The 26,342-nt window shown below is 48.7% G+C and overlaps 1 protein-coding gene across 1 annotated transcript in view; it reads right to left on the bottom strand.

Annotated features, from left to right (window-relative positions):
- Positions 1-1,430: 1,430 nt before the first annotated feature.
- The window catches only part of LCAT (lecithin-cholesterol acyltransferase), a 474,689-nt gene continuing 449,777 nt past the window's right edge, over positions 1,431-26,342 (bottom strand). The window contains exon 6 of the mRNA XM_085638505.1: positions 1,431-2,322. Within this exon, the coding sequence (XP_085494631.1) occupies positions 1,781-2,322 (542 nt within the window). The 3' untranslated portion in view covers positions 1,431-1,780. The remainder of the gene's footprint in view (positions 2,323-26,342) is intronic.

Below are 26,342 nucleotides of genomic sequence, written 5' to 3'. Positions count from 1 at the left end.
GGCAGAAGAGTGGAAGGGTGGCACACTCTATTTAAACATTTTATTTTAAAATAAATAAACTTACAATTGCGCTGGGTCCAGCGTCTTCACTGCTGCTCTACTCCGGACGGAAGCACCGCCAGGCCCCACTAACCAATCACAATGCTGCAATGCAGATTTGTGATTGGTTGTGAGCGTCCTGGTTGGACACTCAACCAAGGAATGGGAGCCTGGGCTTGTTCTCCATGCAGGCTGTAATGCAGCCTACACAGAGAAAGGGGAAAATGCGCATGACTGGTTTGCACAGCCCGAGAGGGCCAACTAAACAGTCATTACGCACTTAGGAGTGGACAAACCACTCCTCCCCTGCCCTGCTCCTTGAGCAGAGCAGCCCCGCACACCCGCCCGCAAAGCAGCAGAACACGCCACAAAACATAAAATGATAATAGCTTGAAGTTATTATCATTTTACGCTTCTTTGCACTGCTTAAAAGCAGTGGGGGTTGGCGACGGAACGGGGGGTTGGTACCTGACACTAATTGCCCATGTAAATTAACTCAGTCCTTGTTAATTCGTCACAAAGTATTTTTATCTGAACCTGTCATTTGAACCTACTTAGGACCTGATTGTGGGTGGGTCAGTAAGTTCGGACCCATGCGCAAACCCCATGGCTGCGTTAAATAACTCATTTGTCATTACATTTCGGCAGATTAAGCCTGTTGAAATTTTACAGGGGAATTGTATGGTATTAACCATACCATGCGGAGTTTGGTACGTTAAACACCAAATCCACATGTTATTTCCTTCAAACTGATTATAGATGTTATTTATCGCACACAATACATAACCTACCCTGTGTTATCGTTATTTATTTTATGCAATAAACTAAAGACCGTCATTATAAGTTTGGGTGCTATTTAACACCCAGTGTGATGCTGCGCATTCCTCAGATTACTGGTGTGTCGCGTGATCATTTGCTTAGGAAGTTCTAAAAGGCGGAAGTTATGTGCTTCAATTTTTATTGACTTTTCCCCCCGGTCCTGTGACACATCATATGACATTGAAACTTTTTCTGTAATTTAATATACTGTAAGCACTGAAGTGGTGTTGTCCTACTGAGGAAATAATAAAATAGTCAATTTCTGTATCAAATGATGATACTGACCGCATGGCCACTCGGTGTGACAGTATTGGGTATGGTTCCTTGAAATTCATACTTTTTGCTCTTCTTGGAAACATCTATAGATCTGTGAAATTATCATACACACAAAAACGATCATAGGCATATTAATAGAACAATATTTATGGTGAACACTGTGTGGTTCTGGTGTTGGGCACAGTGATGCAGAGCTCATAGTCTCTAAGAAGACCACTTGCAATCAAAGCAGGGAAACCAATGGACATGTTTTATGCACCCACCTAACACAGAGGTTCTATAAATGTTACTACACATTTTCTTGTGATGTCTTTAATTTGGGAAGCTTTACAGACCAAATGCAGGGGAACAGCCCACAGAGCACAGATGTGGTGCATTAGCAAGGAGGTGTGTTCAAAGCTTGTTCCATTACTGTGAATAAACATAGCACTTCTGTCTACTTAGCAGTCTGTTGGTTGCATACACTGTAGAAGCAACTGCTAAAGAACAAGTACCTACATTTAGTAAGAGCAACCTTTATATAATGTATGTGCATAGGTCTAAAGATACACGAGAATGTCTCAAAGTCATCTAGGTAAATAGAATATTCACCCTGCTGCTTTGAGTCAGTTGTCTCACTCCCCCACACCCAGGCTTTCCCATGTCACTAATCTAGGCCATCGCTGTTACCATAGTCACCCTGCAGGATCTCATTGATAATGCTCAATGTTCTATTATTAAAAACAATGTTCAGATGGTCAACCTCTTCTAGCTCAATGACATGGACCTTTTCCTTTTGTTGTTTGGTCCAGCGCTTGCACAGGCTCATACTCCGTGTGTGCACTGTATTGTCCCCATCAGCGTATGTAATATTTATAGGGTCTCCTGGTGGGAAGTCCTCACCATATATATAGGTCTCTGGTGTTGGGATCCCAGTGCCGTAGATGCAAAAGACTTCGACACCAGGAGGCGGTAGGCCTTCAAGTATGTTTTTGGTGTCCTCCCACATGTACCAGCCATCTTCAAAATCAATATCTTGGAAAAAACGCTTGTAGTCAGCATAGGTGTAGTTGTAGGAAGGCATAGACACAAACACATGGGTTTCTGGCCAGGCTAGGTTGCTTGGAATCATCCAGGGGTTGGTTGTGGTCATGCGCTGCTCTTCCCGAATCTTGATGTTGGAGACTATTGGGATCCCTTGGTTATCTCCTAAAAGACAAAAGTTTGTATTATTTGAAACAGTCTTCTTTTTGTGCTAAAAAGTGATATTTTTTATTGTCAATCTTGAAGTTTTCAGGGACATGCCATGCCAGATTTTCAGAATGCTTCTATGTAATTCATTTCTCTTTAGAATTTCATAATATCCACCTGAACCTAATCTCAAAAGTCATTTAGAGTGGACGTGGAGAACATGAACCTATATTAGTGACCCATAATCTAACACAGTGTTTTTCAAAAGGGTATTAAACATAGCCTTTCAAAACATAGATATGTGATATTCTTGATGATTAACTTTAAGGGAGCTCATTCCTTGCTCCAACTTAGTTTATGTGCCAATTTGATAAGAAGGGAATTAAGGGTTTTAAGGCAGAACCCGAGGCTTAACCCTGGGAGCTAAGGTGCTAAGCAGTAGGCTTTTCCCAGAGAAAATGTTTGCAAAATATTTAGGCAGCAGCAAAACATTAAAGGCAAGAAGGTAGAAAACTAAAATGATAAACGTAAGTTGAGTGGGATCCAGAGGTATGAATTTTTAATTAAAACATTAAAGAGGGCCCATAAGAAACAGTTGGGATTGCAAATGTCAATGGTAATCTGTGGGGTTTGTGTGACTGGAATTTAGTCACCTTTTCAGGCCAACCTTGATGAAACATGGGTCAGGTAAAGCATTATGGTTGAGCTTGGTTGTAGGTGGCAAGGGGTTGGTACATGAGGCGGTGTATGCCTAATTTGTGGTTCCTTATGCATCCTCCTGTTTAGTGCTAAATGGTCAAGTGGGGCCCACTTTAAATTTATATCTGCAAAGGTCATTTGACTGAAAGAATCACTTGGCTGCCTTTTCCTGCTGCCTTCCTGTATGTTCATACTTACGGCCTGATTTAGAGTTTGGAAGGTGGCTCGTCATCTGTCAAGGTGGTGGAGGTCATTAAGTTGTACTACCATTCACCATATTTAGAGATCTCCACCATCCCTGTAGAAATTTCTGTTTTGGCAGAGGCTTGTTTGAAGGCACTAACAGTGTTCAAAGCAGGAGTTAATTTTTAAAAATCAAAATATGAATGATCCAGACTTCATGAGAATCTTCTCCCAGACTTTGGAGGTGGAGTACAGCAATTTAGACTCCATCCTAATGAGTCACAGAAATGCCCTTATGCACTTATATGTGACACTATATCCACTGTGTGCCATAACTTTATGAACCTGTGAACATTTCATCGCAATAATGAAGTATGTTAACTGTGCAAACTAAAGTTTTTATGAACGTGTGCTCTAATGTTGAGTTTAACATGAAGACATGTATTCTGTATTCACTTTTATATTTATACTTTGTCCCACTGCATATGTTCTGATAGTTAGCTTTGAAAGAGTATTCATGTATGCTTTTACTCACGAATTGCATTTGTTCTCGAGCTATATGTGTACAAGTATAACCATGTTTTTGAAGTGCACGTTTAAATGGTTAGTTAAAGTTAGCCTGATTAAAGGCCTTAATTTTGAAATTATTTTGCTCTGCTAGTTTGTTCTTTTCCTTTGCAGGTGCGTTCTCAAGGTTTTATTAGCTAGAGCAAAAGAGTATTTTTGTCTGTACTAGTTTCTTTATAGTAAGGGCTAAGAAGGAAAATCTTGGGCAAGAAATGTGAAGACCTAATGAGCAGATAAAGCCTCCTAGTCATCGCGTATCAGGAAAAAGGAAAATATTCAAGGCTGCAGTAACTGTCCAAGTTGTGTGGAATGGGAACGTCTGGTAATGTTACAAATGCACAGCCCAAGAAGAGAATTAATTGGGTCTGGGTGATGTGGGAAGAGATATGATTGTTGTTGGAGCCTTACTGATTTTAATTAGTGCTCACACTGTTAAGGCAGATTCTCTTAGACTTTGAGGGGTACAGACCTGTCTGCTTCCTTTATTCTTGCAAGTGTCAAGCTTCATGCTTGACACTTATTCCAATTCTGGAAGACCTCTACTGGAGTCTTAACTGTGCTGACAACTTCGCAGACTTCTGAATTTCTTTGAGACCCTATTTTTCAGACCTTCCTTATTCTAGACAGAGAGCCCTGATTAGATGACTTTAGAATCTATTCATGTTTAGGAGAGAGAATCCCAGGTTCTTTAAGGAACACCTATTCCTATTTCTTACCTTTTGTATTGCTGCAGCTGTGATTATTTCAAAACTTATTACAGAGACTGAACCTGTTGTGATATTTCAGTGTATCACATGTAATTCTGTATATTTTTAATATTCTCTTGATATGCATATATACTGGTCTGATTATTAATTAGTAATAAAACTACTTAACTTGAATTTCCGATTTCTGGTCCTTATTGTGGGGCCAAATGGGTTTTACAAAAGTTAAATGGTTTATTATTGCTAACTCACTTTGCTTCTCAGTCAACTTCAAAAGATCCATCAGATGAGAGATTGTAGATCACGCACCTGAGTGCTCTCAGAGGCTATTTTTATTCTTTCTGTTCAGGGCAACCAGGTTTTCCCTGGTGGCCCCAAACAGAAAAAAACATAAGGCAATCCACTCTCAATAGGGCGGACGGTCTGATGTACACCAACAGCCCTAAATCCATCTGGCTATCAGTGTAGGCTTTCCCCCTGTAGAAACATCATGGTCCATCTGGATCTAAACCAAAGTGGTGCATAGTCCATTTCATGGACAGGGTACGCTATGGTTGTCGTAAAGCACCTACTCACCAAACTCTAAATTAGGCTCTTAGCCACTTTTATGTAGGCCAAAATCCTCCATTGGGACAATGGAAGTCACCGTGGCCAAGAAGGGCAGCTTCAGGATGTCACTGCCGGATTTGGAGTCCAGCTTAAGCATCAAATGTCGTTGTCAAAAGGTCTGAGAAGAGACAACTTAAATATCATGGATGCTGAAGTTGTCTGGTCACTGGGGTCACTTAACCACTTATAACCCCTCTCTGTCTCTTCACTTAGTTGTGTGTTTTTTTTTTTAGAGCTCCCAAATTCTCCAGTAGGGCAAGGCTGCAGTCATGCTGGGATCTTCTGTATGACAACTCATTAAAGCCTTGTTTCTTGTGCCAAAATGTTCTTAGACAGACAAACCAGGATATCTTGCCCACTAAAGTTTTTTTTTTTTTTGGGTACCCTCGGCACCTTGTCCCATTACTGTGGAGGTCTCCAAACTTGTAAGATTTCTATGCATCTTCCTCCTGGCCGCTTCTAATATACCCTGATTGTTACGGACGATTCCTAGGTTACCAGAGTACATGTGGCAAAGGGAGACAAGCTTGATCACTTCCCCCAGTGAGGGCCAAGTCAAAGTACAGCATCACCTGGCCATCTAATTCTTCTGTAGAAATGTCTTTCTTTGGCCTTTATCTCCCTGGAACACCAGGAGGCAGCGGCTCTCACTCTAGAAACACACTTTGAAAGCTTGGGTGCAAGGGAGATCAGGATCCTTAGATCTTTCAGGCAGGCAGGGTGAGGCATCTAGTTTTTATCATTTTTTCAAGCCAAATGTGTTCTAAAGTCTCTTGAGTGGGAGCTTTTCTCTTACTAGTTGCAAGCTAGTGATTTATTAAAGGCTGTAAGAAAGTCCAAACACAATTTACCCTTCTTTTACAGCATGTCCTCTAAATTTACTACAAGACAATCATAAAATTGTATATTCTGGGGGGTTTCAAAGATGGCATAAGGCAAGCTCAGCTGTCTCCGAGCTCTGTCTGACAATTCTTGAGATGCAAACACTAGGAGATGATGGACGGAGCACTGAAATATTTAAGACACTCGCCCCCAGTCACAGATCTGGGTTGAATCCATCATCGTTCTTTAGCTCACTTCGCCACCCCAGGTCAGACCCAGCTATATGCAAATCAGTCTTGACCCTGTGATTCATGGGAACAGTCCAGCATGAACTGCCAAGCCAGGTCTTCCCTGGACCGGAAACAAGCATCCTGGGACCAGTTTCGGGGTAACACCCCTCATCAGCCAAGCAAGTTTGAATCCAGTAGCAAAGTGAGCATGGGACCCACGTCTGGGCATACCCTGCAAACTTATGGCGAACAAAGCAAACACAAGGAGATGATGGATAGAGTGCTGAAACTTTTCAGACACTCAAACCCAATTCTTGAGATGGTCCATTTAAATGAGGCTTTCCATTTTCCTACCAGTGGAAAACGTATGCAGATCCTTGCCCACTTTCTTTCCACCTCCGCACCCTTCCAGAGAGGAAGAGAGGCTCCGTTGTCTGGACCAGAAACGTGCGCTTTCATTTTATTGGAATCGCACACAACAGTTCCGGGAGGATGACCAGCTAGTTGTTGGCTACATAGGCGCCAAGAAAGGTCGGGCTGTACACAAGAGGACTATCTCCTGCTGGGTCATCTTGTGTATCAAAGCCTGTTATTTTCTGGCTAAAAAGGAACCCCTGGAGGGGTTGCGCGCCCATTCTACCAGGGCGACAGCAGCTACTACTGCATTGGGATGTGGTGTCCCCCTGCAAGACATCTGTCAGGCAGCCACATGGGCCTCACTGTACACTTTTACTAAGCATTATTGCCTTGACAATCAAGTCCGGAGAGACGGCTTCTTTGGCCGTTCTGTTCTCCATGACTTCCTAGAGTGATCTTAGTTCGCAGACCCACCACCGGGGTTGGTATTGCTGGGGTATCTATTCTAAGGTAAGGAATCTATCACTAACGTGTCTCTTTCAGATGCGCAAGTTACTTACTTGTGTAACGATATATCTGTAAGAGACATTAGTTAGTGATAGATTCCTTACCGCCACACCCATCCTCCCCGTTCTGCAAACTGATTTCTAGGGTCAAGGTCATCCCTTTCAGGGTCCTAGTTTTAGTGATAGATTCCTTACCGTCCCATCCATCCTCCCTGTTCTGCGAACTGATTTCTAGGGTTCAGGTCATCCCTTTCGGGGCCCTAGTTTCAATGCACCAGCGGTCAGTATCTTGCATGGCTCTGCGTTTCTGGTGCAGAAAGTCTTGTACAGAACTGACGTCAGCATGCGTGGGCGCGTCTAAGTAGCTCCAGCGACATCATTTCGGGCGACAACGACGTATGTGAAGCCGTACGAAGATGCCTACCGACGCGCAGGGGTACTGCTGACTAAAACTTTCCGGATCCAGTCGGACTCCTTACCTTAGAATATCCCCAGGTGTCAACCACTAACTAATGTCTCTTACAGATATATCATTACACAAGTAAGTAACTTGTGCATTAGGCACATCTTCTGCTCAGTGCGCTTGCATGGTAGAATGGGTCCAGCAGGGTTCCCTTCATTGCCGAAGAGTCTTTTTAGACTGGAAGGCTAGCCAAGATTATCACAACACCTTGTCGTGTTCTAGGGATAGGCAGCGGTAACAGAACGAATGTTGATCCTGCCTTGAGCTTTTTTTTTTTTTTTTTTTTTTTAAAGACCTTTATTGTTATGTTTACGATACACAGCTTTGGCCTACAACCCCTCGGGCCGGCCGCAGATTGCATTCATGGACTTTGTCTTATCTAACACAGCCCAGTGCCGTCAACCCGGGGGTACGGCGGCGCTAGAAAGTGCATTAGTATCACCAGTTAAAGAAGGATAATGCAGGCCTCATTTTCTCTATGTACAGCCATAAACAAGCGGAGAACTCCAAACGGCGCCGGCGCCGAACGAGCAACTACTGCCCCCCCCCTCCCCCCCAAACTTCCCTAAAACCAGTCACCACTCTAACCGTAGAGACACTCCGTACCCATGGGCGGCTGCGGCACCAATTTTCAGCCCCAGGAGCCACTAAAACGTGGGAGTCCTATATAGCCCCTGCATCATCCTGCTCGACGGCAGGCGGCTCACAAATGCCACCCCTAAAGTCATTCCATTTGGACCATACTTCCCCCCATTTCCTGGGGCACCCTCTTGCAATATATACAGTCTTTTCTCGCAACATGCACCAGTCCATGTCGCCGTGCCAGTCCGAGAGTTTTGGTGGAGTAGGGCTTCCCCAGAGTCTGGCGATGATCCGTTTAGCCACCATTTGACCAAGCGTCACCCAGAGCCTTCCCTTCGGTGGCAGGTCCGTTGGCTCCCATATGTTAAGGAGACACCTCTTGGCCTCCGGGCGAATTTCCACCTCCCATACCTCCTCCATACACTTTACCACCCTTCTCCAATAACGTTGAATCTGGGGGCAGTCCCACAACACGTGGAAGAAGGTACCCGTCCCCCCACATCCCCTCCTACAAAGAACTGTGTCCACCCTACCCATGGTGTGCAACCTAGTACAGGAGAAATAGATTCTGTGTAACAGCTTGAGTTGGATCAGGCGCAGCCGGGCAGATATCGCGACCTCCCTAGGGGAGGCTAACGCATAGAGCCATTCCTCGTCGTCTATCTCAAGCCCGTCAGCGACCCACTTGTCTCTAAGGGGCAGCAGCAGATCAGGGGGGTTGTTAATTAGTTTTTTGTATGTGAGGGAGATGGCGTGTTCTGGGAGGTACCCATCCAGTAACCTATCTTCCAGCGGGGAGGCTTGCGGCGGCTTAGTGTCGGGTGGAATATTGGCCTGTAAGGAGTGCCGCACCTGCAGGTATCTAAAGTATTCAGTGTGTGCGAGCTCATATGTGTCCTGCAGTTGGGCGAACGTACGGATCCCCGTGGGGCCCCAGATGTCTCTGACTTGGGAGATGCCTATCAGGTCCTAGTTGCGGAAGCCCTTTGTGCGTCCAAGATTGCCCAATTGTTCAGACGCCCAGAGCGGCGTGGCTAGCGTTAGGACTCCCGCCCATCCGAGCTTCCTCTGAGCCATGCACCAGACTTGTACCGAGTGAAGGGTAGGACCCGTGAGGTTATGTGTACCTCGTTTGGAGTAGAGTGCTCTCTCATAGTTCCCGCCGGGAAGCAGCCACCTATCCATACCGAAGGCTGGGTCGTTCCCGTCACCATATGTCCCGTGATTGATCGCTGTGAGATGGGCCGCCCAGTAATATTTACGAATATCGGGGAGGGCTATACCGCCGTCGTACCACCCCAACGTGAGTGTATTCAACGAGATTCGGGGCGACCCTGCCCATAGGAGGTCCCGCAGCGCTGCCTCTATCGCCGCAAAGTAGGCGTTAGGGACTAAGTCGGGATAGTTTTGTAACGCATAAAGGAACCGTGGCAACCCCAGCATCTTGAATAAGGCTGCCCGACCCAACAACGACAGTGGCAGGCGCTGCCAGGCCTTGGCCTCCCTCTGCAGCCGAACCAACGGTGGCTTGAGGTTGCGCTCGTACAACAGGGTCTTGTCAGTCGTGATGAATATTCCCAAGTACCGGAAACCGTCGTCCGCCACCCTGATAGGGCACGCGTCAGGGAGCCTCGGGGGGTCGCCCCGCAAGACGTAAACATGTGATTTGGCCCAATTGATCCGGAAGCCAGAATTACGCCCGAAACTCGCAAATATGTCGAGTGCCACGATGAGTGACCTGCGCGGCCTGCAAAGGTATAAGAGAATGTCGTCGGCGTAGAGGGATATTCTGTCCTCCCACCCCTCCGTCCACGCTATACCCCTGAGATCTACGTCCTGCCTTATCCAGGCCGCGAGCGGCTCAAGGGAGAGGGCAAAGAGAAGAGGAGAGAGGGGGCAGCCCTGCCTAGTCCCTCTTGCAAGCGGGAACACCTTCGACAATTTGTTGTTAACCAGTACCTGCGCTAGGGGTTCGGTGTATAAGAGACGCACCCAGGCTATAAATTGAGGCCCAAATCCGAATTTATGCAGGACTGCAAACATGTATGGCCACTCTAAGGTGTCGAAGGCCATTGTGGCGTCTAGGGAGACCACCACTGCGTCTTCCTGCAGTCTGTGGCGCTGCCCCAGAACACCGTGCAACCGTCTGATGTTAAGGGCCGTGTTACGATGAGGCATGAATCCTGATTGGTCCGGATGGACCAACGAAGGAAGCACTGCCTTGAGCCTGTTGGCAGGCGTCTTTGCCAGTATTTTGGGCTCCGCATTGAGGAGCGAGATTGGCCTGTAGGAGGCACAGGAGTCCTTGGGTCTCCCTTCCTTAGGGAGTGCCACTATAGTCGCGATGCGCTGGTCGCGGGGTAGGACCCCCCTCTCCTTGCTTCGATCGAACATGAGTTTCAAGTATTTGCTAGTGACGTCCGGACGGAGTTTGTAAAGCTCTATCGGGAGGCCATTGGGTCCGAGAGCCTTTCCCGGGCGAAGTTCCCCTATTGCACGCTGCAGTTCGGCCTCGGTGATCGGGCTATCCATAGCTCCACGATCTTCTTCCGAGAGGGAGGGCAAGCGAATATCAGTTAAGAGGACCCTGGAGTCCTCCTCCGGCCGGTCAGACTCACTCCGATAGACCCGCTGGAAGTGTCTCGCGAATTGGCTAACTATTTCCCTGGGTTCTGTCACTACAGTCCCAGACTCGGTGCGTATTTCAGGCACCACCTTACTGGCTTGTTGTTTTTTCTCCAGCCAGGCTATCAATTTCCCAGCTTTATCGCCCTGATCATAGATCGTGCCTAGCTTGTGTTGCGCCACTGTCTGAGCCTCCTGGGTAACCAGAGCCCTATATTCCGCCGCCTTCAGCTGCAATTTGTGCCTAGCTTCACGATCCCCCCCCTCAGTCGCCTCCCCCTCCAGAACCTCCAAGTCCGCCTCAATCGTAGTAACCTGCAGGCGCCGCTCCCGACGCCTTGCCGCTATGACCGAGAGCGCCTCCCCTCTAATCACGGGTTTAAATGCCTCCCATAGGGTGACCGGGGAGTCTACGGAGCCCAAATTGTCATCAAAGTACTGGGAGATTGAGTCGGACACATGTTTCCTGGTGTCCTCATGTTTCAATTGCCAAGCGTTCACGGGCACTATACCTCCCTCCCGGTGAGTACCAAATACGATGTGTGTACGGACAGGTGAATGGTCGGAGATACCCCTAGGCAGGAGCTCCGTCTCCCGGACTGTCATATCGGGTTGCAGAAGGGTAAGGATATAATCTAGTCGTGAGAATGAGTGATGCGACCCCGAGAAGAAGGTAAAGTGGGTGTCTGTAGGGTGAAGCAGTCGCCAAACGTCTGTGAGTCCGAAGTTGTCAATAAATTCCGCCAACCACCCCTGCCCTCGAGGGAGGTCGTGGGGAGGCTGCCTATCACGGGTTCCTGACACCACGGCGTTGAAGTCCCCACCTAGCATCAACTGACCCCCGGGAAGGGAAAGGAGCAGCGCACCCAGATCCGCGAAGGCCCGGGCCTGGAGGCCAGGCGGGATGTATATAGAAAGCAGAGTAAGTGTACGTCCCTCCCACCGTCCAGAAACAGCCGTGAAGCGGCCCTGCGGATCAGTTTTGATAAGGTCTATATGGAAGGGCAGTGAGCGCCGCAGGAGGATCCCCACTCCCCGGGAACCAGATGTAAAGCCAGAGTGCGCCGCCAGCGTGAAGCCATACCTATTAAGGGCCTGGCAGACATTACCCATCAAATGAGTCTCTTGCAGCAGCACCACGTCAGGCTGGTGCCGTTTGAGGAATTGCAGGACTATAGTGCGCTTAAGCCTGTCCCCCAACCCATTGACATTCCAGCTTAGGACTTTTAGGCTCTTCTCCCATCGGCTATCCATTACCCTTGCTCTGCAGGGTGCCTCGTCCCACCACCCCAATGTTCCGGCTAACGCAGTGATGACCTAGTTCGTGTGACCATAAACTCCCCCCTCCTCCCCCCCCAAACTCAACAACCCCCAACATCCCCGCCACCCCTTGCCCAACAGACCCCCCCCTCCCTGCCCCCTGCTCCGTGGGCTCAAAACTACCCACCGCCCCAATTAGCAGAGCGCCTGTCGCCCAACCCTACCCCGGTGAGAGCCCACCGAGGAACTTACGTGGGAAGTTCGTGGGCCAGCCCCATCCTGATCGCCCGCCCGTGGTGCCCAGGTAACGCAGCCCCCAGGTCCACAATACATCTGCTACATAAGGAGCCCGGCTAAGCAACCGCGGGCATAAAGTCTAAGCACCCCATGGAGCAAGCCAGTCTCACGGTTAACAACTTTAATACTTTACTGTCCGATGGCTTCTATGTCGAGCATCCGTGGCTCATCTCGCTGCGTCGTCTCTTGGCGTGTCCCAACGGGGACTATTCGATCTTGACCGCCAAGACCGCTGGCTCTGCTCTCCCCTGTCCACTCGCCCCGTCGCTGACCCCGGGGAGGAGTTCCCCGCGCTTCTCCACTGTTCACCATCTCGCCGTGGGTCCCCCGACGTATCCTCCAAGTCCAGCCACTCCTGCACCGCCGCAGGCGGTGCAGGAGTGACCTTCAATTTGGCCTGAAGTGACCTTCAATTTGGCAGGAAAGAACATCATGTACCGAATCCCGCGGTTACGGAGCGCCGCCTTCACCCCTTGAAAGGAGCGCCTCTCCTGCTGAACCTGGAGCGTGAAGTCTGGGAAGAAGCGAACCGTGGCGCCCTCATACTTCAAATCACCGCGTTGCCTAGCAGCCTGGAGAATTGCATCGCGGTCTCGATAGTTTAGGATTTTGGCGATGATCGTCCGCGGGAAGGCCCCTGGTTTAGGTTTTGGGATCGGGGCCCTGTGCGCCCGCTCGACCGTGAACAGTTTAGACAGTCTCTTGGGTTTGAGGTGTTGAAGGATCAAATCCTCGATAAAGAGTTCCATACAGTCCCCTTCAAGTCCTTCCGCCACACCTACCACACGGATGTTACTTCTCCGGGCCCGGCCTTCCTGCTCGTCGAGCCGCGAGGCCATCAGCCTATGCTGGTGGATGAGTTCGTTAACCCTCCCGGCGAGCCGCTTCTCGGATTCCTGCAGGGTAACGATGTCGGCTGCATTGGTTTTAGAGCGGTCGGTGGTGGTCCCCAAGTCAGCCCGGAGCAAGTTAACTTCTATTGTGATCTTGTCCATTTTCGTCTCCATGTTGGTGCCCAGGGTTTGAATCGCGGCCATAATGGACGTCAGGGAGGGTTCCGCCTGGCCCGCCGCCTCCTTCGCCGTCCCTCCAGGTTGCGCCGCCGGTTTGGCCACTGTGTAGTTGTCAAGTTTGTTTGACTGGGTCGCGGCTCCTCCTTTAGGCCGCATGGCGCCGCCGGTACCCCCGGGGACAGCGTCCCTTCTGCCCCCTTCGCTCTGAGGCGCCCGCAGGGGGCCGCGCCAGCTCCGGACGCCCACGTGTAGTCGGGCGCAACCCTGGCACCGCCGGCACTCCCCTGGTCGAATTGCCGGGTAGGGGGGCCCCCAGACGAACCTTGCGCGTCCGCTGTATGGTCCGGAGCCTCAGTCGCCTCCCGCCGCCGATGATGGTCCGCCCAGGCCGCACCAACGGTAGTGAAACAAGGGCCCAAGCCGGCTGGCCACACAGGTCACACCACAGCAGCTGCCCCGGCTGGTCTCCTGTCCTTGCCCCTGCCGAAGCAATCCGGAGGTCCGCCGGCCCACCTCCGAGATCACGGCGCCTCCTGTCTCAGCGCCAGAAAAGCAGGGCCCCTGCCGCCGCACTCCGCTCCTCTCTGTTCGGCCCCCCGAGGCTGTGGGGGCATTCAGTCAACGATGGCAGGCTGCAGGAAGCCAACGGCCCCTAGGCTCCGCAGGGGAACAGCGCCGTCCTCGGCGGCGCTCCTCCGCGCGCCGCGCGCGTCAGGCCGAAGCCGGGGCTCCAAGTAGAAAGGAGGCGGCCCTGCAGCTCCGGAGCGAGGCACTCGGCCGCCGCCGTCAGTCGCGGCAGCCGCGTCTAGCCGTCCGAGGGTCCTCTGGGTCCGCAAAAGCGCTCCGCTGGATCACTGGGCCCTGGGGGAGCCGGGGGCATTCACTGACCAGCCCCGCAGCTCGAATAGATGGCGGATGGTAAAGGACACCAACGGTCCCGGCGGAGCTCAGGAATCAGGCGGCCATTACGTTCGGCGCCTGGCCACGCCCTGCCTTGAGTTCTTGGTGTGACACTTGGGGCAGAAACAAAAGGGAGTCATTTCCATCATTCTGTGTCATTGAGTGAAATAAGATGGCAGCAGAGTTAGAAGCCGGGGTCGAGCCGAGCTCGAACCTGGGCGGGCAGATCAAAGTATGTGAAAGAACACTGTGGTTGGTTGTCATTGTCGTATCTTCCTTCAAAGGGTTTTAAACTGGGGTGCTGGTAAGGCCTCGTGGTAGGAATCTAAGCTTCAGTGCAGGAGATCCAAGGTCGAAGTTTGAACTTATGGCAGAGAAAAACCATCTCACAAAGGAGCCGATGAACATGCACAATAAAGACTATAGGACGAGTCACAATACCTCTTGAATCAAAAGACATCTTCGAAGAAAAACAAGTTGCAAATGTCCGAGCCCAATACTAGATGGCTGGAGTATGCTAATCATATGTATCTACAGCCCACACATTTTACAAATATATATATAATATGACATATATGTATCAGGAAAGTCTACTTAACAGAGCTGACCCTATTTGATGCTGGTGTAAATAGGATTGTAGCGGTTCCCAGATGTCTTTAGGCGTACCCTTGTGAGGGACCATAGAATAGTAGGTCACTAATTGTTTTTTTTGTTATAATATACCAAAACGGATGGCAACGTTTTTTCAGTAAGAGACGTATTCTGCCCACACACACAAGACTATCCTTTTTGGCAGCAGCAAATCAATTGAACCAAAAGGTGTATGAAACGAAACAGTGCACTTGACATATGCCATTGTGTCTGCCACTAAGAACTCACATCATATCATAACGCATGTTCTTCCAATTAACTGTTTTACTTCAAACCAACAAGAGAGTGAGAAAGGAAAGCCCATTCCTCTTCCCTTATTTTCATATGTCCAACAAAAAGAACAAGCTTGCTATCAAACAGTCTGTCATTCATGTCAATCAAATGACGTCAGAGGGAAAATCATGAGGTTTGTTAAAAGAACCCTCGCACATCAACCTAGTTGATGGCATGCTTCATCACCTGGTTCCCACCTAAGATGCCGAATGCATCTTAGTTGTGCTTAGATACCTGATTATAGTGGAGTTTTTTTTTCTTGTGATGAGGTGAATTTGTGAGTGAAATTGTTAAAACTACCTCCAGGATATCCGCCATTGAAGGATACATTTTAACAAGGAACTCCTGGTGTAGTATTAAAATCATTGGTGGTTATGCCGTGAAAAATGAGTGGACCAAGATGTTTAGGGCCAGAAAACCCAAAATTGTGAACGCACGCCCACGCATATTGGGGGCTGTTTTCGTAACTTACGATTTTTCACCCTACTTCTTGGAATATTACAAGAAATAGGGTGAAAAATCATAAATTCACTATTTAGGGTTTTCTGGCCCTAAACACCTTGGTCCTGAAGAGAGCCACTGTGACTTAATCTGCATGCACCATTGGCTAAAACATGTTGACCAAACACCAGGATGTGAGAAATCACGTATTTGATGGGTGAGGGTTCTTTTAAAAAATAACTAATGGTTTTCCCTGAGACATCAGTTGATTGACTTGAATGACAGATGATTTTCATGGTAGCAAACTCATTCTTTTTGTTGGACTTTCAAATAACTAGCCATCTGGAAATACATACCCAACTGCAGTTAATCCCGAATTGGTTAATCTATGGATGAATGCCTTTTCAATAGCAGGTTGATAAAGTGGGCATTGAACCAAAACTTGTTCTGGGACATATACAATTGAGCATGTTAGTCTCTTCCGAAAACCCTCCCATGTCAACTGAGTGCTGACTATAGGATGAATCTAATTTTGACAACTGGGGGGGGGACTGGCCTATCAAAGCACAGAACGGAACTGATTCAGGTATGCCCCGCTCAACTGCTACATGGACCATACAGGGAGATGGGTGCAGCCAATAGTAGGCAACTTGCAGCTGAGCACAGATGAGATAAAGTTCAAAATACAGCGAATGGCAATGTTAACATTTCCTATTTTAATCTAGGTTGTTTGCCTGCCCATGCTAATGTAACCATCATGGACCTCCGGTCTATGAAAAATTGCTTGGTCAGTGGGATAGGGATACCATAGAAATGATACAGCAAGCTGGGCAGTATCAGAGTTTTCATCTATGTGAGGCTACCCACAAGTAACACTGGAAGGAAATTCCATTCTTAACAAGGTCGTCAACGTTTGATATTACTACTCTCCAATTTTCAGATATAAATGCCTTGTTATCTCCATTAAACCAAATTCCCAAATATTTAAACAAAGTCTGTCTCCACGGGAGTAGAAAGTTTAGTATTCTGGGGTGTGCGCTGGGGGGGGTCAAAGGGAAAATCGTGGATTCATTCCAATTTATACTAATCCAGATATAGTCTTAAATAGAGTGAATTCGCAAACAACGGTGGGAATCTCCATGTCTGGGTTCGGCCAAAGCATTATTACAAATAGGGTCCTAAGAATGTTAGTGGTTGATCTACCCGGACTGAATCCTGATTGGTTTTGCAGGACCAAATTGGGCAGTAAGACCATAAATCGGTTAACTATTAACTTTTCAAGGATCTTGGCGTCAGTGTTAGTAAGAGATAATGGTCTATAAGAATCGCATTGGTCGGGTGCATTTACCTGTTTCATTAGAGTAATGAGTAAGGTCTCCCTAAGGGATGGGGAAACAACACCCAATGTGAGAGCATTCTAGATTAGCAATAGTCGAGGTACCAACAGATGGGAGCATTCTGTAGAAAGGCCGTCATTCCCAGGTGTTTTACATGTGGGCATACTAGAAATCACAGTGGTTATTTCCTCAAGTGTGATGGGAGCATCAAGGAATTGTCGGCAAATATTATTTATCCAAGCAATTAAAATGCGATCAAAATATTGTTAGTAGTTGGCGTGTGAGAAGGTGACACGTGAAGAATGTAACTGGATATAGTATGCACATAATTCAGATGATATATGTTCAGCCTCATGCAAATCCATCTTGTCTGCCCCCTTTATTTTGCAAGGTCCAAGTGTGGCGCACCAATGCAGCAAGGATTCTCCCTGGCCCCTCTCCCTCCCCATATGCTTGTGCTTTTGCATGTTTATGTGTACGTTTTACCACTTGATCAGATATCTGTATGAACTCAGATAGTTTAATTTGGATGTTGGTATGGCTCATATAGGCTGATTCCAGTGTGTGGATTTCAAGTTCAAGTGTATCCAAACAGCCTCACAGAGCTTACGAATGACGTGTTGGTTTGCCATGCAGCTGCCCCATATATAGGCTTTGAAGGCATCCATGACCGTACTCCCAGAGCTTACACATGCCTCAATAGAGGTGAAAAAAGTTAATGATCTCAGATATCACCTTGTGTCAATTAGTGCGGAGGGTGGTAGCTGCCAGGTAAAGGCCCTGAATTCTAATGCAGGTACCTCCACCACCCACCAAACCGGAAATTCACTGTTAGGGTGCGAGGCAAGTGCTCAATTGATTTTGTTCAGCTGTAGACTTCCTGTGCGCCAGGCCAATATTCTAAGCTTGTCCATCAAACATGTATTGAAGACACATGTGTGCCTTCATGGACAGATGGCTGTTTATTCCACCATACATCCGATAGGCCTATGTTTCCAGAAAGTCAGTTAACTGTGCAGCCAGGTCGTTGGTGTAACTTGTCGCATGGGAGCGGTCCATAGATTTATCAATGACTAGCAAAATATCTCTGTCACACAATATAGTCTGGGGTGCCAATGCTGCCCACCTGTTCCAAACTTTGTTGTATTGAACCTGGATCATCCACATTGGGGCCTTAAGTGTTTATAAATGTGACAGATTTGCCCTGGTGTATAACCACCTGAACCAAACTGTATTATCCGCGAGGATCAGTCAAATCATGAATTCGTTTAAACGTAATACCTCATTGTATTACAATAGCTGCACCCTTCAAATTCAAATTCAGAAATCTTTATTCGCTTTAAAACAAGTGAACTATAAAAGAAAGTAAGAGCATGCTAAAATCATTGAAATCAAAATGTTGCAAAATAAGATCAATATAACAATAAAAACATGTTAAATCCACCTCAGAGTGCTACGAAAAACAATATGAGAGTGCAAAATTTTTTTAAGATCATTAGTCTAAAATCACTGAGTTTTTTAATTTGATAGCACAGTTTAAAAAACACGCCACATGGTAACTAATTCTTAGGTCTGCCAGCATCTACATATGCAACAAGGCGGGCTTGACACGTCTAAAATTACTCCCTGCCGAAATTGCTTTCAAAAAGCATTTACATATAGACAAATAAAAAAGGACATATAAGAACAAAGTTCATTGTGTCTTGAGCTGAGCAACCATCACATTGGCAGTGGTTATCTATTTCATCACTTGCCCAGCCCTTGGCGACATGTAACAGATTGAGTATTAGATTGAAATTGAAGCATGCATGATACACTGATTACTAGCAAGCCCATAGGTAAGAGAAGGTTCCAATGTAAGCGAAGATTGGACCAGAACATAAGATCTCACTGAAGGCATAGTCCGAGCTCTAGATTGTCTAACTTCTGATTTTAACATCATAAATGCCTTCCTGGCCTAAATAATATCGGCATAAAATGAATATGCTACTTACCAGTATGCATCTGTTCTTGGCATGTAGGGCTGCTGACATTCATATCTGTGCATAGATCGCCGCCTAGTGTTGGGTCCGGATGTTTGCACGTTGTTGTCCTGGAAGAGTCTTCGAAGTATCCTGGGATAGGTGACTCCTCCCCTGGACTACAGTGCGCATGGGCATCCTCTCCATCCTCAGATTGTTTTTCGCCATTGTGGCAGTGATGGAGTAGATACAGAAAGTGATGACCATGCTTACAGTAATTCTGAGAGCTGTAGCTGCTACAGGCGCCGGGGAGGAGGGAGGGCGATATGAATGTCAGCAGCCCTACATGCCAAGAACAGATGCATACTGGTAAGTAGCATATTCAGTTCGAGGCATGTGGGCTGCTGAATTCATATCTGTGCATAGAATACATAGCAGTACCTCCTATTAGCGGCGGCTACCAGTGCCAGCTGCAGCGGTCTGAAAAAGAGTTTTGAGAACAGCCTGTCCTACAGCTGCCTGCTGTTTTGATTGCACATCTACACAATAGTGTTTGGTAAATGTGTGTGTAGTGGACCAGGTGGCTGCTCTACATATATCATGCAAAGGGATGTTTCCCAGGAAAGCCATGGAGGCCCCTAACTTGCGTGTTGAGTGGGCTCGTGGGGGAATCGTTAATGTGCGTTTAGCCTTTTGATAGCAAATTTGAATACATTTAACGATCCATCTGGCTATACCTGCTTTGGAGATAGCGTTACCTTTTTTGGTGTGGGGCAAAGGCAACGAAAAGTTGTTTAGTCTTCCTAAAGATCTTAGTCCTGTCGATATAGTACATGAGGGCTCTCTTCACATCTAGTGTATGGAGTGCTCTTTCTGCGACAGTTTGTGGGTTTTGAAAGAAAACGGGCAGTTCAATAGTTTGATTCATGTGGAACTGCGATATCACCTTGGGCATGAATTTGGGGTTGGTACGTAGTACGACCCTGTTGGCGTGAACCTGTATAAATGGCTCTTGAACGGTTAGTGCCTGGAGTTCACTAACTCTTCTTAAAGAAGTGATCGCTACTAGGAAAGCTACTTTCCAGGTAAGGAATTGAATCTCGCATGAGTGTAGAGGTTCAAAGGGTGGACCCATCAGGCATGTGAGGACCAAGTTGAGGTTCCACATCGGAGCCGGTGGGTGGCTTGGAGGAATTACTCGTTTGAGTCCTTCCAAGAATGCTTTGATGGCAGGCACTCTGAATAAAGAGAGGTGCTGCCTGTTCTGGAGATAGGCTGATATTGCAGTCAAATGGACACGTATCGAGGTGTACGCCAGATTGCATCGGTATAGGTGTAAGAGGTAACAAATTATGTTTTGGATGGATGCGTCTAGCGGGTTAATGTCATTATTATTGCAATAGATGACGAATCTTTTCCATTTAGCTGCATAGCAAGCTCTGGTAGTGGGTCTTCTAGCTTCCTTAATGATGTCCATACAGTCAGGTGGCAGGTTTAGGTAGCCAAACTCTAGGACTTCAGGAGCCAGATTGCCAGGTTCAGCTGTTGCGGATCTGGGTGCTGAATCTCTCCATGGTTCTGCGTCAAATGCGCGGGTTTGATCCGCAGCCTTTGATGCGGCACCACGGAAAGTTCGAGAAAAGTGGTGTACCATGGCTGGCGTGCCCACGTTGGAGCAACCAGGACGAGTGTCAGTGAGTGTTGTCTGAGTTTGCGAGCCACCAGCGGTATCAACGGTGCTGGGGGAAAAGCGTACGCAAATCTGCCGGACCAGTTCATCCATATCGCATTGCCCTGCGACTGTGGATGTAGGAACCTGGCGGCAAAGCTTTGGCATTTTGCGTTTTCGCTTGTGGCGAATAGGTCTATCTCTGGATGACCCCATTGCTGGAAGTACGGTTGGAGTACTGATGGGTGTAACTCCCACTCGTGCATCTGGTGGCTGTGTCTGCTGAGCAGATCCGCCATCTGGTTGTCCTTGCCGGGGAGGTGTTCCGCCATGAGGAACATGTTCCTCTGAATGGCCCACTTCCACATGCTCTGAGCCAGATGAGACAACTGTGGAGAGTGTGTTCCTCCCTGCTTCTGTATGTAGTACATGGCGGTCATGTTGTCCGTCCGGATCAACACGACTTTGTTGCACAAGTGTACTTTGAATGCTTTCATAGCCAGGAAGATTGCCATCAGTTCTAGAAGGTTGATGTGCATCTTCTTTTGTTGTGTTGTCCATAGTCCCTGCACTGTGTAGTTGAGTACATGAGCTCCCCATCCCTGGAGAGACGCGTCCGCTGTCAGTATTATCTATGGAACAGGCTCTTGGAACGGTCGGCCCTTGCAAAGGTTTTGTGGATTCCACCAATGCAGAGAGTTGTATGCCCGACCGCTCACCAACACTAGGTCTTTTAGTTGTCCGTGAGCCTGGTTCCATTGACGTGCTAAGCACTCCTGAAGCGGGCGCATATGTAGTCTCGCGTGTGGGACTATGAAAATGCAGGAGGCCATCATGCCTATCAACTGCATGAACACTCGCGCGGGAAGGGAGTGTTGTGGTTTGAACTTGGAAATCAGCATTTGCATGCTGTTGATTCTCACTAAATTTGGCTGAGCTGTGGCCGCCAGAGTGTCTATGGTCGCACCTAGGTACTGTTGTACGTGTGCGGGTTGGAGATGTGATTTTGGGTAATTTAGTGAGAACCCCAGACTGTGAAGGAGGTGAATGGTGCGGGACATGTGGCTGGCACATTGCTGGGCTGACTTTGCTTGAACAAGCCAGTCGTCCAGGTAAGGGTAGACGTGTATGTGCTGCCTCCGTAGATGTGCCGCCACAGTAGCTAGGCACTTTGTGAAAACTCTGGGTGCTGTTGTGACGCCGAAGGGAAGAACCTTGAATTGGTAGTGCTGCCCTTGAATAGTGAACCTGAGATATTTTCTGTGTGATGGGTGAATGGGTATGTGGAAATACGCATCTTTGAGGTCTAGTGTGGCCAGGAAGTCTCCCTGTTTGAGCAGTGGGAGGACTTGTTGCAGAGTGAGCATGTGGAAATGCTCCGAAAGAATATAGCGGTTGAGGGGTCTCAGGTCTAGTATAGGTCTGAGTGACCCGTCCTTTTTTGGTATTAAAAAGTACAGGGAGTACACCCCTGTACCTTGCTCGTGGACGGGTACGACCTCTATTGCGCCTTTTTGCATCATGCTTAGCACTTCCTGTTGTAATAGCGCTAAGTGCTCTGAGGACATAGGACGGTGTTTTGGGGGTATTGTGGGTGGAGTAGAGGTTAATTCTAGGCAGTAACCGTGTTTGATAATATCTTTGACCCACCTGTCCGTGGTGATGGAGTTCCAAGTGTTCAGGAACTTTTGCAACCTTCCCCCGACAGGTGTTGTGTGGTCGGGAGGAAGGGAGAGGGCGTCACTGTTTGTTCTTGGGAGAGGATCTGGTATTGCCGTATCCGCGTCCTCTGCCCTTTGTGCTTGAACAACGATATCCACCCCTGGTGTTTTTATCGTAGGTACTTTGGGTGTTGCCCTTGTTGTAGGTTTGCCGTGACCCCTGTCCTCTACCTGCTCCTCTATTACCGGGGCGACGAAAGGAGCCACTCCGAAAGGTCTGCGTTTGGAGATCCCCCATGGACTTTGCAGTGTCTGTGTCCTTTTTTATTTTTTCTAGTGTGGTGTCAACCTCTGGCCCGAATAAGTAGTCTGGGTTGACCAGCTGGTTGAGGATGTTATTTTGCATCTCAGGTTTGAATCCGGAGATTCGTAACCAGGCGTGTCGTCGTAACATGACGCTAGTGTTTATGGCTCTGGCAGCTGTATCTGCGGCATCCAGTGCACACTTGATGGATGCGTTTGTGAGGAGTTGTCCCTCTCTGATGAGGATCTCTGCTCCCTCTTTGTATTGGTCAGGGAGATGTTGTAGTAATGTTTCTAGTGTGTCATAATGCGCTCGGTCGTAGCGAGCCAGGAGCGCTTGAGTATTGGCAATACGCCATATGTTAGCTGCTTGGGCCGCAACCCGTTTGCCGGAGGTCTCTAACACCTTGGACTCTTTGTCCGGGGGAGGGGCATCCCCAGTCGTCTGCGAGTGCGCCCGTTTACGAGCATTCGCGACTACTATGGAATCTAGAGGCAACTGTCTTCTAATATAGGTAGGATCCCCAGGCGCTGACCTATATTTTTTGTCGATTCTGGGGTTTATTACTCTGGCCCTGGTGGGTTCTTTGAAAATGTCCTTTGCTGGTTTGAGGACACCTTTCAACATGGGTAGAGTTTTAACATGTTTTTCTGAGGATGCGAAAGTGTCCATGAGAAAATCGTCCTCGATGGTGTCAGAGTGGAGTTGAACACCATGATTGGCCGCAGCACGTTCAATGAGGGCGTTGAATGCGGCAGTGTCCTCTGTGGGAGACGTTTTTGCTCCATAGAGTTGCGGGTCCTGTGTATCCATAGGTGCACCCGAGTCTACAGGGTCATCCCAAGCTTGGTCAGGGTCCTGTTGGCCTTGAGGGTCCATATCTCCGGGGTAGGGGACGTGGTCACCCATGTAGTCCTCCAAAACGTCTGTGTCGGAGTGTGTCGGAGAGAAGGACTGTGGATCTTGGTAAGAGGCATGGAGAGGCTCGTAAAGAAGTGGTTCCGAATCCACTGGCAGCTTTTTCTTTAGTGGGATCCGGTAGGAGTCCAAAGCTGGCTCAGAAGTTATCCTCCTCTTGTGAAGCATCATTCTGCCTGTTGCGGCATCGATGATGTGTGAAGGCGATGTCTCCGTAGGAGAGTGTTCTGCAGGTGTGATCCTGGTGTGGGTGACACGTGTTCTGATTTCGAACAGTTTTGGCGCCGTGGATGGTGGCAGGCCAAAAGTGATGTTGGCCGGTGCCAGAGAAGCTTTTTGAGCCTTTTTCAGCTCGGAGCTCGATGTGTCCTGGAGGGCCGCCTTATCTTTGATGCGTTGCAAGGATGCTGAAACTTGCCGCACCTGGAACGCCGACGGTTCTTTGGCGCCGACCGGTTCCGTTGAGGCAGGCGTGGACGTTTTCGGTGCCACGGGGTCATCGAGTCGAGGAGAGGTAGTAGCTGTCGACGGCGTCGATGATTGTGCCTTTGGTGCTGTTTTGGAAGTGGTGTGAGATCCAGCAGCCATTTTGACCTTTGTGGTCGGAGCCGATTGTTTCGGTGCCGGGAGCCGAGGCGGCTTGGCGGTACCGATGGTCTTTTTCCGTGCGTCGGCGCTGACGTCGGCTGCTGCAAGCTCGGCACCGAAGTCCCTTTTGGTGCGGTCGGTGCCGACGGGTTTGGATGGCGTCGAAGGCGTGGTGGGCTTCGATCCGACCAGTGTGACTTTCAGTTTCGGTTTCTGCTGAACCGAGACGGCTTTCGGTTTCGGTGAAGGGAAACCAGCCGTTTTGGGTAGTATAGGCTGCCGCTTAATGTCCGAGGCCGGGCCAGAGGGCGGGGCCGAATGAATGCGGGATAGGTCTTGGGTAAGGCCCGAAGGCGATCCCTCGACCGGAGCCACAGACTGACGCACTGGGATATCCAAAGTCTGTTCGGGTAGGCCTTGCTCGTCACCGGAGCTACTCTCTTCGGCCCCTAAGGCCTCATTGTAGTCTCCTACCTCGGTGTCGGCTTCGTCTCTGTGGAAGAGTTGTTCTTCGACGTCTTCCGATCCGGAGTCGTGTTCGGAAGCGGGGCTGGAGGGTAGGTTCTCCACGTCTTGCACATCTTCGTCCTCGGCGTTGAAGATGTCAGTAGGGGCCGGTGCCGCTTGCTGCGCTTCGAGCCTCGCTGCTCGACGATTCCGGAGAGTCTTCTTGGATCGGAATCGGGCACAGGCCATACATGTGGACTCGTCGTGATCCGGTGAAAGGCATTTGTTGCACACCGGGTGGACGTCGACATGGGGATATTTCGCATTGCATACAGGGCACCGCTTGAAGGGCGTCCTCGATTCCATCGTCGATGTCGGGTCGATGGTCGGGTATGATGCGAAAAAGTTGGTTTCTGGAAGTTAGTAAACTAACAAATAACTATCGATACCGATCGGGAACAGTACCGACGCGAACTAAAGGCCTTTTGGCCTGTAAAAAGTTTTTCCTAACTTGAGTCAAGATAAGCACATCCGAACCCAATGGCGGAAAAAAACAATCTGAGGATGGAGAGGATGCCCATGCGCACTGTAGTCCAGGGGAGGAGTCACCTATCCCAGGATACTTCGAAGACTCTTCCAGGACAACAACGTGCAAACATCCGGACCCAACACTAGGCGGCGATCTATGCACAGATATGAATTCAGCAGCCCACATGCCTCGAACATATAGTTTCTGAGAGGTAACTAAATCAGAGAGTCCATGTTTGTAAAACCACTACTTGACGTCTTTGATCCATTGGATTATGTTGGCATAGTCAAGGTTTAGACAGTCTTTGATGATTTCTCTATTAAACTCAAGGTCCTTTTTAATCTAAACAGCAAGCTTCAGGGACAAGGGGTGAAACTGAATTAAATCAGAAACTTAGATAATGGCTAACTCTTCAGGGACATTAAAGGAGGACACACCGCACAGTAATGAAAGTACATGCTTAAGAAACCTGTTCTCTGTAGTTTGAAGAGGAGATAAGTTTGAACACCTCCAAATCCCAGCACCATATGTTGCAATAGTGAGACATCTAGCGTGATAAATTTTCGAAAGTGCAGGGATGCACTTCTGCCCAATTTTAGAAGCAAATTAAAAAACCAAAGCAAGCCTTCTTGAGAAGGCATTTCTTCTGGCGCTTATCAAAGGGGACCAACAAAGGGAGCAGTCAAAGAGAATACCAAGATAGGGACTGTCGTGGAGCGTGGCCAATAGCCAAGGGAGATGGCCGCACGATAGATTAGCTCCGCTGTGCCACTCCCGATATATCCTGAAAAATATTGTGTGCTCCAAGTGCTACTGGCTGCAACAGCGCTCATCTGGCCCTGATTGTCTGTCCGATGTCCTGACCGAATATTGACCGGATTGGAGGCACCAGAGCGGCTGAGAGTGACCGCGGTCCAGTGATGGGGCCGAGGGGCGCGCTGTGTAGCCCTTCGGCGGCGTGCCCCTAATCTACATCGCGGCTGCAGTGGGTGATCTCGGCCTGTACCTGGGCCGAAGTGGCCGTGTGGGGCCCCTACTTTGGCTGTGCCGCCAGTGAGTGCGGCGCTTTCCAGACGACCTCCGCCACGTTTGCTCTGCCTGCGAGTGCGTCCCACGGCCCAGTGGTGGCCCAACCATACAGCCGGTGCAAGCACAACGAGCCTGCAGGTGACGGAGTGGGCGATGCAGACCCGAATACACCGCTCTGGCATTTCAGAGTGCACCTACCTGACTTGCTTTCTCACCCGCTTGCATCCGTGGGCCCACAAGTTCTGAGACATGGTGCCCTGCTCTGCCTCCGCAATCGCCCTGGGTCCTGCTGCTCTGTGCATCACTGTTGCGGTGCACCCGAAGGCGCGCTAGCATAATATCAGTTCCTCCATCTGTGAGTGGGCCCAGGGGGTGAACACAGCTGACTTTTGGCACACACAAAGAGCATGAGA

This window comes from Triturus cristatus, chromosome 12, assembly GCF_964204655.1.
Source record: "Triturus cristatus chromosome 12, aTriCri1.1, whole genome shotgun sequence".
NCBI lineage: Eukaryota > Metazoa > Chordata > Amphibia > Caudata > Salamandridae > Triturus > Triturus cristatus.
This window is presented reverse-complemented; position numbering and strand designations above follow the sequence as displayed.